The sequence below is a fragment of the Littorina saxatilis genome, linkage group LG1 (genome assembly GCF_037325665.1).
Source record: "Littorina saxatilis isolate snail1 linkage group LG1, US_GU_Lsax_2.0, whole genome shotgun sequence".
Taxonomy (NCBI): domain Eukaryota; kingdom Metazoa; phylum Mollusca; class Gastropoda; order Littorinimorpha; family Littorinidae; genus Littorina; species Littorina saxatilis.
Window position 1 is genome coordinate 94330054 of NC_090245.1, and position 18860 is coordinate 94348913.

General features: G+C 44.9%; 1 protein-coding gene across 2 annotated transcripts in view; it reads right to left on the bottom strand.

Annotated features, from left to right (window-relative positions):
* LOC138946092 (ubiquitin-like modifier-activating enzyme 6) overlaps positions 1–18860 on the bottom strand; it is a 51950-nt gene that overhangs the window by 8736 nt on the left and 24354 nt on the right. For both annotated transcript variants that reach the window (XM_070317605.1, XM_070317610.1), the window contains exons 21-28: positions 18239–18344; positions 16705–16875; positions 15496–15624; positions 15004–15055; positions 11965–12028; positions 11457–11526; positions 3122–3193; positions 785–905 (exon numbers count right to left, since the gene is read on the bottom strand). In XM_070317605.1, the coding sequence (XP_070173706.1) occupies positions 785–905; positions 3122–3193; positions 11457–11526; positions 11965–12028; positions 15004–15055; positions 15496–15624; positions 16705–16875; positions 18239–18344 (785 nt within the window). The remainder of the gene's footprint in view (positions 1–784; positions 906–3121; positions 3194–11456; positions 11527–11964; positions 12029–15003; positions 15056–15495; positions 15625–16704; positions 16876–18238; positions 18345–18860) is intronic.

Sequence of the window (18860 nt, forward strand, 5' to 3'; positions counted from 1 at the left end):
GTTTTCAGACAGGCCAGACACAGGTTGTCCCGGAGGTGCTAACACCAGGTGCTATGCCCAGTACCATTCCACCTGTGGAATAGCTGTCCACTCTCTCATTTAAAAGGTAACAGGGATGTCGTTAGGCGTCGGACATCGGACATAGACCGATTACAATGCTCAAATGTCCGATTCACATAGCCTCATTGCGGTCAGATGTCCTATCGTTTTCAACTGAGCGCGGTCATGGTCCAATAAGAACTCCATTCCTTCGGACAGCGCGATATTTGATAATATTCTTTTCGTGATAGTGCTGAAGTTTTTGGTCGTTTTTTAGTTTGTTTGTTTTTCTTTTGTGTGTGTCCTGCACACAATGTTGGTGCATGTACTGATAATGTGTGTTTGCACATGATAATTCTGTGCTTTGCACACAATTATAATGTCCTATTACAATGTCTGAAAGCAGTCAAATGTCCTATTGATGCCGAAGAGCTCAGGACATTTGTCCTATAGGTATGAATTTATAGCAACATCCCTGGGTAAGTGACAGCAACACCTTAGCAAATCTCTTTCACTTCATGCTCTGTCATCACTACCTGAGGATACCTGCTGACATACCTGACTTGGTAGCTATTGATATGATCACCTGTCCCTAAATATATATGTCACTTCATCCTCTGTCATCACTACCTGAGGAATACCTGCTGACATACCTGACTTGGTAACTATTGATATAACCACCTGTCCCTTTATATATGTCACTTCATCCTCTGTCATCACTACCTGAGGTTACCTGCTGACATACCTGACTTTGCGGCAGGTGACATGACCACTTGTGCCAGTCGCTGTCCTGCTTCTGTCACCTCATCGCCTGTCACGTTTTCTTCCACCTCGTCTTGAGATTTGCTTTCATCTGTTTCGATTTTCTGAAAGCATACAGAAGAGAATGGTTGTGCTTATCTAACTCCGTATTTCCCACCGAGTTGAAACGCAACAGAAACTTTGACCTGGATAAATGCACAGTTCAAAGCTAGTTTGTTTTTTTAAAGCATTAAAAACCATCTTTAAGTATGGAGTTCTTTCATTATTTTTCTTTCAACAACAAAACTTACAAAAATGCACAGGAGATTCGCCTACTATAACAAGAAGGGCAAAGCCCATACAACTCACATGCTTTGCACATTTTTCCTACCAAAATACATGTGACCTTGACCCAAGGTCAAGGTCATCCAAGGTCTTGCAACATAAAGCTGTTAATTCAAGACATAGGAAGTACAATGGTGCTTATTGGCTCTTTCTACCATGAGATATGGTCACTTTTAGTGGTTCACTACCTTATTTTGGTCACATTTCATAAGGGTCAAAGTGACCTTGACCTTGATCATATGTGACCAAATGTGTCTCATGATGAAAGCATAACATGTGCCCCACATAATTTTTAAGTTTGAAACAGTTATCTTCCATAGTTCAGGGTCAAGGTCACTTCAAAATATGTATACAATCCAACTTTGAAGAGCTCCTGTGACCTTGACCTTGAAGCAAGGTAAACCAAACTGGTATCAAAAGATGGGGCTTACTTTGCCCTATATATCATATATAGGTGAGGTATTGAATCTCAAAAACTTCAGAGAAAATGGGAAAAATGTGAAAAATAGCTGTTTTTTAGGCAACATTTATGGCCCCTGCGACCTTGACTTTGAAGCAAGGTCAAGATGCTATGTATGTTTTTTGGGGCCTTGTCATCATACACCATCTTGCCAAATTTGGTACTGATAAACTGAATAGTGTCCAAGAAATATCCAACGTTAAAGTTTTCCGGACGGACGGACGGACGGACGGACGGACGACTCGGGTGAGTACATAGACTCACTTTTGCTTCGCATGTGAGTCAAAAATGAATGACAACAAAACCAACACTACCATTACTTGGCATAAATTGGGAGACTGAAATTGTGCAACCTTTTGAAGCTTTCGGTTTTATTCTTCTTTTTCTTTCACAAGAGTAGGCCCAATAACCCCTTTAATGAATGGAAAGATTAGCCTGAGTCAGGTCAGCAGGTTACAGTTGAACCCCCCTTTAGGGCGGGGATGTAGCTCAGTCGGTAGTGCGCTGGATTTGTATCCAGTTGGCCGCTGTCAGCAAGAGTTCGTCCCCACATTCGGCGAGAGATTTATTTCTCAGAGTCAACTTTGTGTGCAGACTCTCCTCGGTGTCCGAACACCCCCGTGTGTACACGTAAGCACAAGACCAAGTGCGCACAAAAAAGATCCTGTAATTCATGTCAGAGTTCGGTGGGTTATAGAAACATGAAAATACCCAGCATGCTTCCTCCGAAAACGGCGTATGGCTGCCTAAATGGCGGGGTAAAAAACGATCATACACGTAAAATTCCACTCGTGCAAAAAACACGAGTGAACGTGGGAGTCTCAGCCCACGAACGCAAAAGAAGAAGAAGAACCCCCCTTTTATGACCCCCCCCCCATTTTAAGCCTCCTTCCCTTTTAAGACCTGATATTCTCAGCTTTTTGAAGGTCTTAAAAGGGGGTTCCACTGTAGTTGTGTTGCAGGTCTGAAAGCTACCATCTTCCTAATTCAATACTCAAATAGCGTGGCTGACAAACCTTGTTTGAAGGTCTGAAAGCTACCATCTTCCTAATTCAATACTCAAATAGCGTGGCTGACAAACCTTGTTTGAAGGTCTGAAAGCTACCATCTTCCTAATTCAATACTCAAATAGCGTGGCTGACAAACCTTGTTTGAAGGTCTGAAAGCTACCATCTTCCTAATTCAATACTCAAATAGCGTGGCTGACAAACCTTGTTTGAAGGTCTGAAAGCTACCATCTTCCTAATTCAATACTCAAATAGCGTGGCTGACAAACCTTGTTTGAAGGTCTGAAAGCTACCATCTTCCTAATTCAATACTCAAATAGCGTGGCTGACAAACCTTGTTTGAAGGTCTGAAAGCTACCATCTTCCTAATTCAATACTCAAATAGCGTGGCTGACAAACCTTGTTTGAAGGTCTGAAAGCTACCATCTTCCTAATTCAATACTCAAATAGCGTGGCTGACAAACCTTGTTTGAAGGTCTGAAAGCTACCATCTTCCTAATTCAATACTCAAATAGCGTGGCTGACAAACCTTGTTTGAAGGTCTGAACTCGGGGACATGGACTGACTGCAGCACCGTCTTCACGCTGTCTGGGGACGTATCCTGCAACCACATAGTACATGTTTGTTGAAGCAAAATCGAAAATTTTTAATTAAATTTTGATTTAATATAATATACTTACCCAATTCTTATGAATGCATTGACTTTAGTCCCACATGCTAGATGTCGAAAAACCTCTCAAATTACCTGCCCTTAGTAGGGTGGTAACCAAGCTAAAAGCGACGCCATAGCCGTTGCTATGGCCTGACCTTGCTCGGTTACCCATAACACCCTGCGCACCACGCGAGCGCCAGCATCCGTAATAATCATTCGAGACTATTAGTCAAACAAACCCCCAAGGACATAATCCAGCGGGGACGGATGGGAGGGTATTAACTATAAGAATTGGGTAAGTATATTATATTAAATCAAAATTTAATTAAAAATTTTCGATTTAATCACATATTCTTACTCCAATTCTTATGAATGCAGATTCCTCCTAAAGGTGGAGGGAACCTACTTATGTCCTTGTAAGAACCTGCCCTGCAGCAACTAAAACCAGCAATGAACTGGAGCCATCAAGCCGCGTGCAGGAGATATCCCGAAGATAGAAACCGATGAACACATCATCTGATCTCCAGTAAGCCGTTTGCAAAGCTTCGCCTAGGCGACCAGAACGCAACACGGCAATAAAAGAAGCACAAAATCTGTACCCGAGCTGTTGGCAAACCTCGCATAGGCGAGAGGAACACCACCAGCCAGAGAAGAACACCAGACTCCCGAACGCCTGAAAAGGAATAGAGGGAGGACTGAACGCCCCCCCCGCCCCTGTTCGGAACGCACCACTCATAGGACTGTCCTATGAATGTAGCAGAGCCCCTAGAGAGAGACAAATAAAAGACGTCTCTTTCGCTCCATTGTAAAGAAATAAGAACCTGAGCTAAAGCTCGTGGTTCCAAAAGACAGTAACGTCAAAAAAGGGATTAAAAAAGTCCAACCAGACAGTTAGAAAATCCGAATCTCCCGGAGCGATAATCCTCCCAAGAGGAGGGAATCAAACACCAGAGGATATTGACCAGGTTTCTGAAACCCCAAAACCTGGCCAAAAACCGTGAACAAACGGAACCAAAAGCCCTAAGGCTACATCCTCTGGCAAACCCCAAAAACGCATGTGCCTCACCGCCCTATAGGGCTGAGGCCCAGAGTAAGTAGAACAAAGTCCCACGCGCTAAACAAGGGGGAGCCTCTAAACCTCGTAAAACAAGGTCCCTTGATCATGCCGACAAGAGCGCCATGAGCAACAGAAGAGAGGCCTATTTGTTTCAAAACAGCTGAGATAGCCGATAAGCCGGAACCTCAAAGAAGAGGCCCAGCTGTCCAAAGCCAAAAACTGAAACAGAGGTGAAAAACCACCTGGCTTGAGAGAGGGGCGCTAAGGAGTTGCACCCCCGCTCTAAATCCCCAATTGGCCAAGGGGGCCAAAAAAGGAGCATACACAGATAAAGTGGAGGAAATATATGCTTCGTTCCCAAAGACCAGAGTCAGAACCCATGATCTAACACACAAACAGCACGCCTCCAGACCCGTCAGCAGAAGGGCCAACCCCTGTGCAAGCCCTGAAAGGACCTGTTGAGCGAGTCGGCCAGATCGCAGAGCTGGCCGGGGAGAAATTCCCCTGAGAAAAATGATTTAGTGTGAAACCCAATCAGAATCCCCTATACTCTGTCTGACAGGGAGCGAGAACTTGCTCACCCCAGCTAGTTCACATAAGAAGCAACAGAAGAATTGCCCGAATGCAACAGGCCATGCCTGTAAATAGCAAAAAGGGAAAGGCTAGTAGACTAAGAGCCACTGCTCCTAACCTCAGGCAAAAGAGAAGCCCAAGGATTCACGTCTACATCACAGCCTCAAGACTGCAATCACCATTGCAGGCCCCATCTAGACGAAAACGCATCCAAAAAGCGGTCTAAGTCCAGGGGGAAACAGAGCTAGGGAAAAAAGTCCCCTGAGCGATCCAAAAGGATTCCAGCCACCTTCCCGAGTGGAGGAACCCACTCTGGAGGAGGACCCTCATGTCCCAGACCTGAGAGGCCGAACCCCCGAAAAAACTTGAGGAAAGACTAGAGAGCCAGTATAGCTATCGATACCGTCCGACCGAAGATCGGGTCTAAAGACCCCGCAGAGGCCTGCTCTCGTGCCAGTCTGGCAGTGAAAAGAGCTTATAACCTCCCTATTCTCTCTTGTGTGAAGAATAAACCTTCCAAGAGACAAAGTCGAACAGCATGCCCAGGTAAAAAACCTGGGATAAGGACAGCTCGGAATTTAGCCTGGTTACTGAGAGCACCAGGCAAAAAACCGGGTTCAACACCAAAAGAAAGTGCAGCTGACAAGCTGATTGACCTTGAAAAAGCTCAACCAGCCCCCGAGAAAGTCCAGAGACCAACACCCCCAGAAACCGAGCCCTTTCCTGTGTGCAGAAACACAGAAGGAAAGCTCATGTGAGAGCACCGAGGAAAATCTCAGCCAAAGCTGAAAGCTCTAGCCCATGCCGACCCACCTCCCGCAGAGAGGGAGGCGACACTGAACCAAAACACCCCTTTGCAACTGGGAGCGCCTAAATGCGCTGCCAGAGGTCCAAGAAGGAAGGGAAAGATTCCAGCTATTGAGTAGGTTTCAACAACCCCCGAAAAAGCCTGACCCTTGCTTCCTGCAACCAGCATGAAATCAAACCCCTTGTAAAGGAAGGAGATCACACCAAGCCAAAACAGTGTGGGCCTAAAACGTCACAGAGAAACCACTCCGCTCCGTGACGACCCTAGCCCAAGCTGCCAGCAGCCTGGCTAAAGCCTTATCCAAGGCATCCTCCCTAACTCAAAAGAGCGTTCCGGGAGGATAGGATTGCCTATAAGAAAGCACAGAAGAGAGTCTCAGCCAAAGCAGAAAACTCCAAACCATGCCATCCTATCTCCTCCAGAGAGGAGAGGGAGGAGTAATATCATGAAAACTCCATGTTCCCTGTGGTCTGTAAGAGAAGCCAGAAACTAACCCCTGGCCATAAAAAAGTCCGGATCAGACCCTGAGCCTGAAAAATTCCCTGCTATCTTCTTCCGCACTAAAAGTGAGGACGAAGCAGCCTGAAACCCCGAAGCCAGCAGTCCCCTGCGTAAAAAGCAGCGGGAAAGGTGTAGGCTGAAGACCACTATCCTAAGGTGCGGATCACGCCAAAAAGTGTGGCATGTGGCAGGCAATCACCGCAGACTCAGCAAATGAAACAAATTGCGAGAAAGCCTGTGAAAACCCAAAGGCATCCCGGAAGAGGAAGGAAGAGAGACACCCCCAACCTATCCGGGCCAAAGTAAACTGCAACAGCAGCCGCTCTATGTATGGGAAGCCTACAACCAGTAGGCAACCCTATACACTCCCCCTCCTTAAACAAGAAGTCCGAACCTAACCACCAGTTGTGTAAAACACAAAAGGAGGGGAGGCAGGGGAGGTCGCGCACTAAATCTCCTGCCAATAACCCGCCAAGAGTGTGGATGAAAAGCGTGATCAGTCTCTGACTGCCAACCCAAAACCGCCCACCTGAACAAGAGGTGGGGGGAAGAGGGGTTGGTAACTGGCACAGATCTCTGCCAAGAAGAAGAGAGAGTGGAGAAGCAAGACAAAGCCGGGCCCGGCGCGTCTTACCCCACCCGCTGTGCGAGAGAAGCATCTCAGTGCTAAGAACCAGACTACCTGGTATGACCACAACCCACCCCAAGCGGGGAGGGGGGCGGTCCAGCACAGCCGTAACCCCAAGACGGGGTAAGGACTGAAACAGAGAAACGGCCGTAAACGGCCGATCCTCGCTCGTCCACCTGCCGAAGTCAAGTAGCCCTATCACTCACCCACCCCTAGGAGGGGGGGGGGGGGGGGGTGACATACGCTGGCTACGGACAATGACCACCGGCCAGGCGATACTAAAGCCGAGTCCCTGCAGATCATTGTGAACACAAAGAATGGGAGACTGGAGAGAAAGGGTACGTTCAGTCTCCGCCTGACCATGTAGCCAGCCAGCACAGCCCGTGCAGAGAACAAAACGGAGCAAAGCTCATTGTTCCCTGACCACTGTGCGAGACCCCCTGCCGAGAACAAAAGAGAGTCAAGCTCATTGTTTCGCGACCGCTACCCGCGACAAGCGCGGGCAGCTAACACAGCCACCTGCCCCAAACGGAGCAGAGAAGGAGTATGTAAGGTAGCCTGGAAAGCCGTACATAGCACCCCCACTGTGTAGCAAGGCCTGAGCCAAGCCACCCCCAGATGAGGAGGGGGGTGGCTCGTCGCAGCAGTAAGAGCGACGGAGAGAGACGAACCGAAAAACGGCCGACCCCCCTCCGTCCACCTGCCGTAATCCTATAGCCCACCGACCACACAACCCGATAGGGGAGGAGGACGACTGTCGGGCCAGGACAATAGAGGCACTGTGAAGACAGTCCAACAGCGCCCACCCCGTCCGACCCAGAGGGAGGGACAGGGTGGAACGCTGCTCCAGCCCCCACCCGATCCTGCCCAGCGGGCGGGAAAGAGTGAGCCACTGATACCCCCCCCACCCTGCCCCAAATGGAGCAGAGAAGGGGTATGTAACGTAGCCTGGAAAGCCGCCACCCCAACGCGCCCGGGGGGCGGGAAAGGGTGGGAAGCTAACACAGCCCCCTGCCCCCAGTGGGACAAGGTGGGACCAAACCCAGGCTGTGACTTACCATGCCCCCTCTCTCCCTCTCCCGCAAGGGGAGAGAGCTGACTTCCCACTGCAGTGTTGCTAAAAGCAAGCTGAGCGGGAAGAGAAAGAGAGGAAGCAGACCCCCTCTCCTTACGGAGAGAGTGCTCGCGAACAACCCAGCCTACCAGTGGCAGAAAGGACTGAACCGAGCTGGCCGTTTGCACCAGGCGACGGTGCGACGCAGGAGCGCCCCCCTATCCCCCCCCAATGGCGGGGGGCTGCGTAACACACTGTGAAGTACCGGCGGTAATCAGAGTGGTTAGACGCAGGCAGGGAGCAGGCCCCCCCTCCTAAAAGGAAGGGGTGCTCGAGAACAGCCCAGAGCCACCAGAGGCAAAAAACGGGCTGAACCGAACAGGCCATTTGCACTAGGCCACAGTGCGAAGCTGACGAAACGGGAGGGCGGGAACCGCCGATCGCGCCTGAAACAGCCGAGAATATAGACACAAAACATCGTTAAGTCCCCCCCAAGAGGAGGACATTGACTGATTCCTCTTACACAGAGAAAGGGGAAAGAATAGCCACACGGCCACTCCCCCCCCCCCCCCCCCCCATCAGTCGCACCGACGACGATCCAACAAAAAGTCTATAAGGAGCCTAAAGGCTGATTAACCCCAACAGGGGAAGCGAGCTGTGAAAGAACTGAACCCACCCTCGGAGGGATAGGAACATAAAAAGAAGTGCTGTTTGACGGATCTACGACCCGCATAATAGGCAAATCAAAGTTCTTAGGCTACTCTTAGGAATAGTTACTAAACCAGGCTAAGAGCTTTGCCACCTTCCAGTCTCGCGCCGAGTTTAGCTTTGTTGTCGGCCATTTTAAGACCGGCGAAAAACAGTCACCCAGAACAAAAAACGTCTGCGTGCATGTTCAACACAAAGCTAACACCATTCAACCAAACATAAACAGGAAAGATCTCACCAAAAGGTAGACGGACAGGTAGACCCACAGGAAACCGGCTAGTCTCACGGACAAGCAGGCATGTGAAGGCCAAAAGTGAGAGCGAAATTCGGACACGTCCACCGTGTGTTGTCGAAAGTCGAGAATGATTATTACGGATGCTGGCGCTCGCGTGGTGCGCAGGGTGTTATGGGTAACCGAGCAAGGTCAGGCCATAGCAACGGCTATGGCGTCGCTTTTAGCTTGGTTACCACCCTACTAAGGGCAGGTAATTTGAGAGGTTTTTCGACATCTAGCATGTGGGACTAAAGTCAATGCATTCATAAGAATTGGAGTAAGAATATGTGATTAAATCACACGATAGAACGTGAACACACTTGGACAACCATTGTACAGCACTGAACTATTCACAACTACAGTCGAACTCGCTTAAGACGAATCACTGGGGATCGGAAAAAAAGTTCGTCTTAACCAAAATTCGTATTAAGAAAATTGATTGATTTTATTTTATTATTTTTTTTTTTAAGTCTTGTACATTTTATAGTGTTTCAATTTGTTTCTTTCGCAAATTTCATGCTGCTTCACGTTTAGAAATAAAGTGACATATTTAGTTACATGTTCATGTGTGTCTCATGTTGAGTGATGATTGTTGAGTTTGAGTGAGAGTGAGCACACAGATGTTTCATCCAGTTGTTACGTTTTTGGTCACACACACGCACACACTGACACTGTCCACAGTCGCGGTGTTCCTATCATTTGTCCGGAATCACTTACCTTGGCGACGGGTAGCAAACCTTGGCCAATTTAGGTTTTTTTGTTTGTTGCAACATGATGTTCAAATCCAAATCGAAAGCACTGACTGACTGATAAACTATCGCGAACCGGCGAACGCAAACGTTGAGAGTGTGGTTTCCCTTGTCCAAGGGAAACCACTCTGGCATCTATATTTTTTGGCAATGGCTTCCGTTGATGTTTCGTTTTTGGTATTCGCGAAGGAAATAAACGTCAGTCAGTCATTCATGTTCAGTGTCTGAGCTATCAATCACTGATTCTAAATTTGAAATTGTTTTGTGAGTACAGTGTAATCAGTTTAACTTTATTCAGTGATCGGTTGAGCAATGGTTCAAGCAGTCGACGCAAGGGAAGACTTTGACACATGTATTCAAACTTCTCAAATTCCCATGGATGAGTCGCTGAAAGCATCGTTGATCTTCACCCGATTTTTGAGTATGGTAGACAGGGTGGATGCCGATATCCCATGCTTTGCAGCAACCGCCGATTTTAAACCAGTCTTCATGTCCACGTCGCGTAAAATTTGTAGTTTTTTCTCAAGAGAGATCGCTCGTTTCTTATCTGCCATCGTTGTAGGCGATCTGTCTGACTGCAGTCGCGATCAAAGCTGATCCTTATATCAGTCATTCATGTTCAGTGTCTGAGCTATCAATCACTTTGATTCTAAATTTAAATTTGTTTTGTGAGTACAGTACAATCAGTTTAACTTTATTCAGTGATCGGTTGAGCGATGGTTCAAGCAGTCGACGCAAGGGAAGATACTCTTTGCAATATGATTACATCCGGTCCATGTGCGTTGATAAACATGGCGGAACACTTGCATTCCGGACTTCTTAAATTCCCATGATCTCGGGACGAGTTTAAAGATTTCGTCATAAGCGTGAGTAAATTACAGACATTATGCATGCTTGGGAATCCAAAAAGTGCTCGTTATAAGCATAAATTCGTTATAAAGAATTCGTTTTAAGCATTTTTTTTAAGCATGAAGAAAGAGGTATTCAGTTGGGAACTTAAAACTAATACGTCATAAGTCAAAATTCGTAACAAGCGTGTTCGTTTTAAGTGGGTTCGACTGTACCAGTAAACTCTCTTGCAGCTGGCAAGCTAACAAAACCATCAATCAGTATCAAACACACCTGAAATACTCAAAAGGTGGCTTTTCGCCTTTGTGCCACAATGACAAAATTAACTTTTCAGGTAATTTCCCTCAAGTTACATGTCTACTAACACTTCTGTAATCATTACAAAGGTTTTTTTTCTTTTCTTTCTTTGACTCTATTATATGTTTTCATGGCCCTACCACCGAGTGGCAGTGGCTAAGCAGGTGATCAGTTCTGAAAAGGTCACAAATAGCTACACTGATCTCTAGATCTCAACGGAAAAAATTGCGAATGCACGCAATTCAGTACAAATTAGCACAACACGTGCGGCACTGTACGGCTGGTAAAAACATCAAGAACGAAATAAATAAATCTTGCCATTTACATATTTAATATACAAGTTGAAGAATGAATGATGATACATTGTAGACGGATGCATGTTACTGATTAAAAGCCCCACAATGATGTGCTTGGCAAAAAAAAACCAAAAAAACCAAACAATCTGAGAAACAAAGGGAAGTAAGTGCTCTATAAATGAATACAACATGTGTAAAAAGAGTAAGTGAGAGTTATGCGAAACCAATCTCCTGGCACCTGCTAGAGTAACAAGCATTTTAAGGAACAAGCAAATCTCATTCTCAAAGAAAGAAATAACCCGAATGGTTTTGTTTTGTCTATAATTTAAAGCTCCATAAACTAACTTTTCTTGTTTGTTTGTTTGTTTCCTTAACAAAAAGTAAGAAAGCCGGAAGAGGAAAAGAGAAGTGTTGGTACCTGAGGAGTGAATGGGATGTTGTTGATGTCACACAGTAACCTGGCTGTGCTGGTGACGAAACCAAGATGTCTGCAACATTTCCACAAAGTTTTTTACAAGCACATACTGCTGGAAGTTAAGCACTTGCAAATTGCACCATTTGGATAGCTTTACAGTTGTTATACACTCAACATGTAACTTCTTTCTAATAGTAATACATCTCTTAACGTTTGCGCTCCTCTATGTTGTAAAGCCGCATAACGGAAACTACACTGCTGTAGTGACTTTTGACTTGTCAATATCCCCCCCCCCCCCCCCCCCCTCCCTGTGTGTTTGTGTTCATGCAAGTGTTGATGTGTGTGTGCTTGGACATGTGGGCGTCTGTCACTTAATGTGCATTTTGGTGTCTGCATTACCTCAGACTTGTCTCTCTCCCTTGCACAAAGCTGTCCCTAGCCTGTCCATCCATTTACCCCCCCCCCCCCCCCCCCCCCCCTCAATTCAAGTATGTCTTTGTTTAGCACTCACAGGGGATCCTCAGGGCTGAACTTGACGGGTGTTGGAGGCCTCTTTGGTGACTGCCAGAACAGAGCTGAAAACACAATCAGGCAGTCTGTCAGACCCTTTAATCAAGCTAAAAGCACATGAGCCAGCTGTGAGAAAGTTGCATACACATTTTTTATTCTATGTTTCGCCCCTTATTTCCTCTCCCCAACCAGCTGGGGTGGTGTGCACGAGAAAGTGTCCAACTTGGTTGAAATCTCAAACAAGTCTCAATTTCAACCAATCCAGTCATGCCCTTGGTTTTCACCCAGTTGGGCACTTCCTCCTGCATACCATCCCTGGTACCAATGCAATTTGAGACATATGTACATGTACATGTAAGATATAAATTGATCTAGCTACATACTAATCACTATTTATCACAAACGTGGACGTTTTTCCAAGATACACGATTAAACATTCAGTGCATCGTTAAAACAAAAAAATACTTCTGCCATGTTACATAAGCATGCCAACACAGTTTCTCAACAAGTGTTGACCTTAACGGGGTCAAGAAGCCGCCCTTGGTAAAATGGGGGTGGGACACGGAGACAGAGCGACAGACAGACAGAGGGAGGGAAACCAACAAATTTTAAATGAATAAATTATAATACAAGAAGAGCAAACGCTCGATCGAGTCACTTTCGCAGTTCTGAATATTATATGAGGCATCAGATGGACAGGAAGAAATTGCTATTCACAACACAATGAGTCACGTTCACATAAAATTTGAGCCCGGTCACTTTTATAGTTTCCGAGAAAAGCCCAACGTTAAGTTGTGTGTTGCCGAACAGAAAAGGCTAGTTATCTCCCTTGTTTTTCTGATAACGTTCGTAAAAGGCTACAGATGTAAATACTTTGATGTAAAGAATAATCCTACAAAGTTTCAATCACATCCGATGAACTTTGTCAAAGATATAAAATGTCTAATTTTTCCTTTGACGCTGACCTGTGACCTTGAAAAAGGTCAAAGGTCAACGAAACCATCGTTAAACTGTAGAGGTCATTGGAGGTCACGACTAAACAAAATATGAGCCCGATCGCTTTGATAGTTTCCGAGAAAAGTCCAACGTTAAGGTGGTGTCTACGGCCGGCCGGACGGCCGGCCGGACAGACTAACACTGACCGATTACATAGAGTCACTTTTTCTCAAGTGACTCAAAAACAAGTCGCGTAAGGCGAAATTACTACATTTAGTCAAGCTGTGGAACTCACAAAATGAAACTGAACGCACTGGTTTTTTTCACAATGACCGTAGTCCGCCGCTCGTGCAAAAGGCAATGAAATTAACGAGCCTGTTTAGCGCGATAGTGGTTGCGCTGTGCTGCATAGCACGCTTTTCTGTACCTCTCTTCATTTTAACTTTCTAAGCATGTTTTTAATCCAAACATATAATATCTATATGTTTTTATAATCTGGAACCGACAAGGAATAAGATGAAATTGTTTTTATATCGATTTCGGAAATTTAATTTTAATCATAATTTTTATATTCTTTTAATTTTAAGAGCTTGTTTTTAATCCGAATATAACATACTTATATGTTTTGGGAATCAGAAAATGATGAAAAATAAGATGAACGTAATTTTGGATCGCATTATACAAAAATAATTTTAATTACAATTTTCGGATTTTTAATGACCAAATTCATTAATTAATTTTTAAGCCTCCAAGCTGAAATGCAATACCAAAGTCCGGCCTTTGTCGAAGATTGCTTGGCCAAAATTTCAATCAATTTTAATGAAAAATGAGGGTGTGACAGTGCCGCCTCAACTTTTACAAAAAGCCAGATATGACGTCATCAGAGACATTAATCCAAAAAATTAAAAACACTTTTCGGGATATCATACCCAGGAACTCTCATGTCAAATTTCATAAAGATCGGTCCAGTAGTTTACTCTGAATCGCTCTACACACAGACACAGACACAGACACAGACACAGACACAGACACACCACGACCCTTGTCTCGATTCCCCCTCTACGTTAAAACATTTAGTCAAAACTTGACTGGGCAGCACATGCCTTCAAATGCTTTTGAGGCCACCCCGGGCGAAGCTGGGCCCTGAATCTCCACTATCTTCTAGAACGTTCCTAAGGAAGGGAGATAACTCAAATCAAAGTTATTTTTCAGCAAACTGAGTATGTTGATGGTAATACTTTTACACTGTCTGATTCTTATAGAATATATAGAGTCGAAGTGAGAAACTCCCAGGCGAAGCCGGGCCCAAAATGCTAGTAATAACATAAGACCAAAACATTATTTGGCAAACGAGTCCGTACCACGGAACCACACACCAATAAAACAATAACTCCACTGTTACCGCCCAACGAAGCATCCAAATATCGGAGCATGTAAAATGAAATTGAACAAAAGCATGGCGGCTGCCAAACCAAAACACTGATCTAACCAGAAAACAGTTGCACGGGAAAACTTGCAGAAAGTTGTACTTTCAATGCACATGTTATCTCTGTCTGTTTGCAAAAATGATAATACATTCAGATATGCATTGCCAATCACACCGCTGTGAGCATAAACGGTCTTGCTCACGAATGCATGCAGCGCACAATGCTGTGACATGGCCAAGCACTCGAACGGAAGTCACTCGGATTCTGGGTGCGGGAATTCCCACAAACAGGAATCTGTCAGTTGGTTTCGTCCCCTGGCTCGGTTTGTAAAACACTGATCTAAAAATGAATGGATTTGTTTGTAAATAAAGGTAATATCTTCCGTTTGACTACCGTTAGGAATGTAATTTTTTGCATACACCCGTCTAACCCTATTCCTTACAATTTCATGAAATTTGAGCTTAATTGACCCAGAGATACAAGTCTTACCCGACTTGTTTGTAAGACATCGCCCGCCCGCCCGCCTCAAACAAACAAACAAATAAACAAACAAACAGAGCAAATCCAGTAACCCCATTATACTAATAATGGCGGCTTAATTACAAACACGCAGACATGTCTGTACTCTAACACAATTACCACGACACACCTGTTTTGCTGAATAATGATTAACTTACAGTTGTCAGGTAGCTTGGTGTCTAAGGGGAATGCATGTATCAACTGGCGAGCCTGAAATCAGACAAACCACACATTTGCCATAGCCGTCTCTTCAAAGGTAAAATATCAATCAATCAACCATTTAGTTATACACTCATTGAGTCAATCAAATCAAATCAAATCAATCAATCAATCAATCAATCAATCAATCAATCAATCATCAATCAATCAATCAATCAATCAATCAATCAATCAATCAAATCAATCAACCAACCAACCAACCAACCAACCAATCAATCAATCAATCAAAATTACAACAGTAGTTGGGATTCAATTCACAACAGTTCAAACAAAACTCCTTTCCCCATTCCCAGCTATGGGTTGAACACAAAACTTTCCACATGTTGAAAAACAAAGAAAAATCAGAAAAATCATAGAACATCAATTATGACAAATATGAAAGAAAGATCAAACACTCAACAACGAAAACTTTAAAAGTGGATGTCACTGACCTTGTGGTTGAAGTACTTTTCAAATCTGATGCGAGCAAGTGCGACACAGTCAGCCCACATCTTGGGTCGAGTGGCAGCCATCTTGCTCACGCGCAACCCTCCGTCCACCATATCACCTGACTTCAGCCTCTGAAGAAAAAAAGCACTATTTAATACAACAGTGAAATAGTGCTAACAAGACCCTTTGTGGATGAAACTTAACCTTCAGTTGGTCAACATGTTCATGGTGTCTAAAGCTTGCAATCTTGCCACATACACACGCAGTAAATTCTTCAAACTTAACTCACTGTACATTGTTTACCAAGAAACACCTCAAAAGCTCATTCTAGTATTTACTGCAGTCAATTCATTTTACTCCATAACATCAGAAACTTCCCAAAACCTATTTTGTTTGTTTTTGTTTGTTTGTTTGCTTAACGCCCAGCCGACCACGAAGGGCAGGTGCTGCTTTGACATATAACTTGCGCCACACACAAGACAGAAGTCGCAGCACAGGCTTCATGTCTCACCCAGTCACATTATTCTGACACCGGACCAACCAGTCCTAGCACTAACCCCATAATGCCAGACGCCAGGCGGAACAGCCACTAGATTGCCAATTTGAAAGTCTTATGTATGACCCGGCCGGGGTTCGAACTCACGACCTCCCGATCACAGGGCGGACGCCTTACCACTAGGCCAACCATGCCGGTCCCCGAAACCTATCACACAGCTTCTAGGCTAACACAGTTCTACTCCCAAGCGCAGCATAGGACAGCGAAAGTGGGCTTTGTGCAGCTGGGATTCGGTAACCAGGTGAAGTAAAACCTTCGCTTTCTTCCTTGATTTGCAGGGAACGGTCAAGCTTACAAATACAAGTATAACCTGTATTTTAGTGTGTCGTGTGTGTGATTGGTTTTTGTGTGTGTGTATGTATGTGTGTGTGTGTGTGTGTGTGTGTGTGTGTGTGTGTGTGTGTGTGTGTGTGTGTGTGTGTGTGTGTGTGTGTGTGTGTGTGTGTGTGTGTGTGTGTGTGTGTGTGTGTGTGTGCGTGAGTGTGTGCGTGCGTGCGTGCGTGCGTGCGTGCGTGTGCGTGCGTGCGCGCGTGCATGTGAACTTTGCTATTGTACATCGCCGTGAGCTCCGGTTAGAAGGGGAGTTTAATAAGTGTTCATTATTATTATTGTTATCAACTGAACAAAGAAGGTACATTTCAATCTCTCAACTTACATCAGCAACAGCAGCAATGTCAGCGTTGGAGGAGAGGAACTTGTTGAAGAGGTTAGGCTGCTGGACAAAGACCTGCTCGAACTTGTCTCTCGCCCACTGTATGCAGTGCTCAATGGTGGCCGGGAACGACTTCACCGTGCAGTAAGGAAAATCCTCGTCCGCTGGGTCTTGCTGCAAGGTAACACGCAATTTGTTTTGGGTTTCATATACAGTGGAACCCCCCTTTTAAGACCCCCTAAGTTAAAACTCCCTCCTTTTTAAGACCTTATTTTTTCAGATTTTCTGTTCATAACCTCTGTAAATTTACCTCCATTTTGAAATCCCTTTTTTTTTAAGACCTGGTTTTCTCAGATTTTTGGAGTTCGTAAAAAGGGGGTTCCACTGTACCGTGATTTTGTTAGACATGAGAGTGAATCCTGTTCTGGGAGGACAGCTTCACAGCTAAGCAAGTAGAGTCTGTCCGGGTGGCTAGCGGAGGACGTTTTTTAATTAATTAATAAAAATCTGGACAACTTTTAGGAAGTGATCAAGAAGAAAAGTTGTTCAGAATGATTAGAACTATTTTATGTAAAAATGGCTTGTTTCCAGCTTTCGCAGTTTAACCATGTACACGTAAATGTTTGCAAATCAAGAGGAAAAACGCTCACGTGTATACCTGAAAAGAGCCCCATGCTCAATATCACATTTTAATATATTCGTTTGAACTCTCGTGCTTCTCAAAACTGTCACGCTCATAGGACAGAGCCTGACTGAGGAATGCAGTTGAAATGTAACAGGTAAAGCAAAGAGTAAAGCATACAGTAAAGCACACCGTTAATTTATATTTACACATTAAACAGCTTTGAGCATCAGGAGTCGGTGAATTTCTGTTTTAGGTTCTGCTGCATTGTGGTGCACAAAAAACAAATTCACAGGACTCTTCAAAGCGCCACATATAATACATACCGACATAAAGGTAGTGTAAACATGCACACACTCAAAGACTTTGATGTAAAACTCATCATATCCGCATTCAGCATTGTAGCAGAGAACTATGCCATTACTTCTTCTTCTTCAGCGTTCCAGAATTGTTCTGGTTACGTGTGAGCTCGTTTGCCCATTTGGGTTCCCCACACTATACTCTAAGAGCATAATCAGCTCACTCCGCTTTCGTTGAGTAGGCATGCTGGGTATTTTCGTGTTTCCATAACCCACCGAACTCCGACATGGATTACAGGATCTTTTCCGTGCGCACTTGGTCTTGTGCTTGCGTGTACACACGAAGGGGGTTAAGTCACCAGCAGGTCTGCACATAAGTTGACCTGGGAGATCGGAAAAATCTCCACTCTTAACCCACCAGGCGGCAGCGACCGGGATTCAAACTCACGACCAACTGATTAGGAGGCCGACGTCTTACCACCACGCCACTGCGCCCGTCTATGCCATTACAAAGAGGTACATGAAGTTTCCACACCCTTTTCAACAGATACTGCTGCCCAACATATGTTCTTTGTTTTGTTTTGTCTTGTCTGGTTTTGTTTTGGGGTAGACTTACCTGACTGGTGTAAGACTCTGTCAGGTGTGGGACGATGACCTGAACGTGACCTTTGGTTCCCATGGTCCCTGATTCCAGCAGTGGTCTCTGATTGGTCACACATCGACTGCACATAGAATCCAAAATATTTCAAGTTTTTGGTTGCAGCTTGAAAACCTATCAAATGAGCAGGCGTAAACCTTTGATTCAATCACAGGAGAGAGCAATACATGTATATCATTATCAAATAATTCAAGCAGAGTTTATGTGTGGATCAACAGTCCTGGTTCCTGATTTCCCAACTCTTCTGCCGTTTGCTAGTGAGGTTTTTAATACAGTACCAACAAAAGATTGACAGTTTCCGCTATGTTTACAGACTGAGGGTGAGAAGCAAAGATCATCAGATGAGGTATTCACTCCTTGGAGCCAAAAAAGAGATCATGCATTGCTATGGACAGACAGACAATACACCCAAGCAAGCTTACGATCAATCTAGAATTCACTTAAGCCTCTCACACCACCGCCCCCCCCCCCCCCCAACCAACCCCCAATCAGGACTGACGTATCGGGCAGGAATCTATGGGTCTTCACTCAAATTCAAAACTACTAAAACAAGCAGGTAATCTCTCTAGCCCTAGGTAGA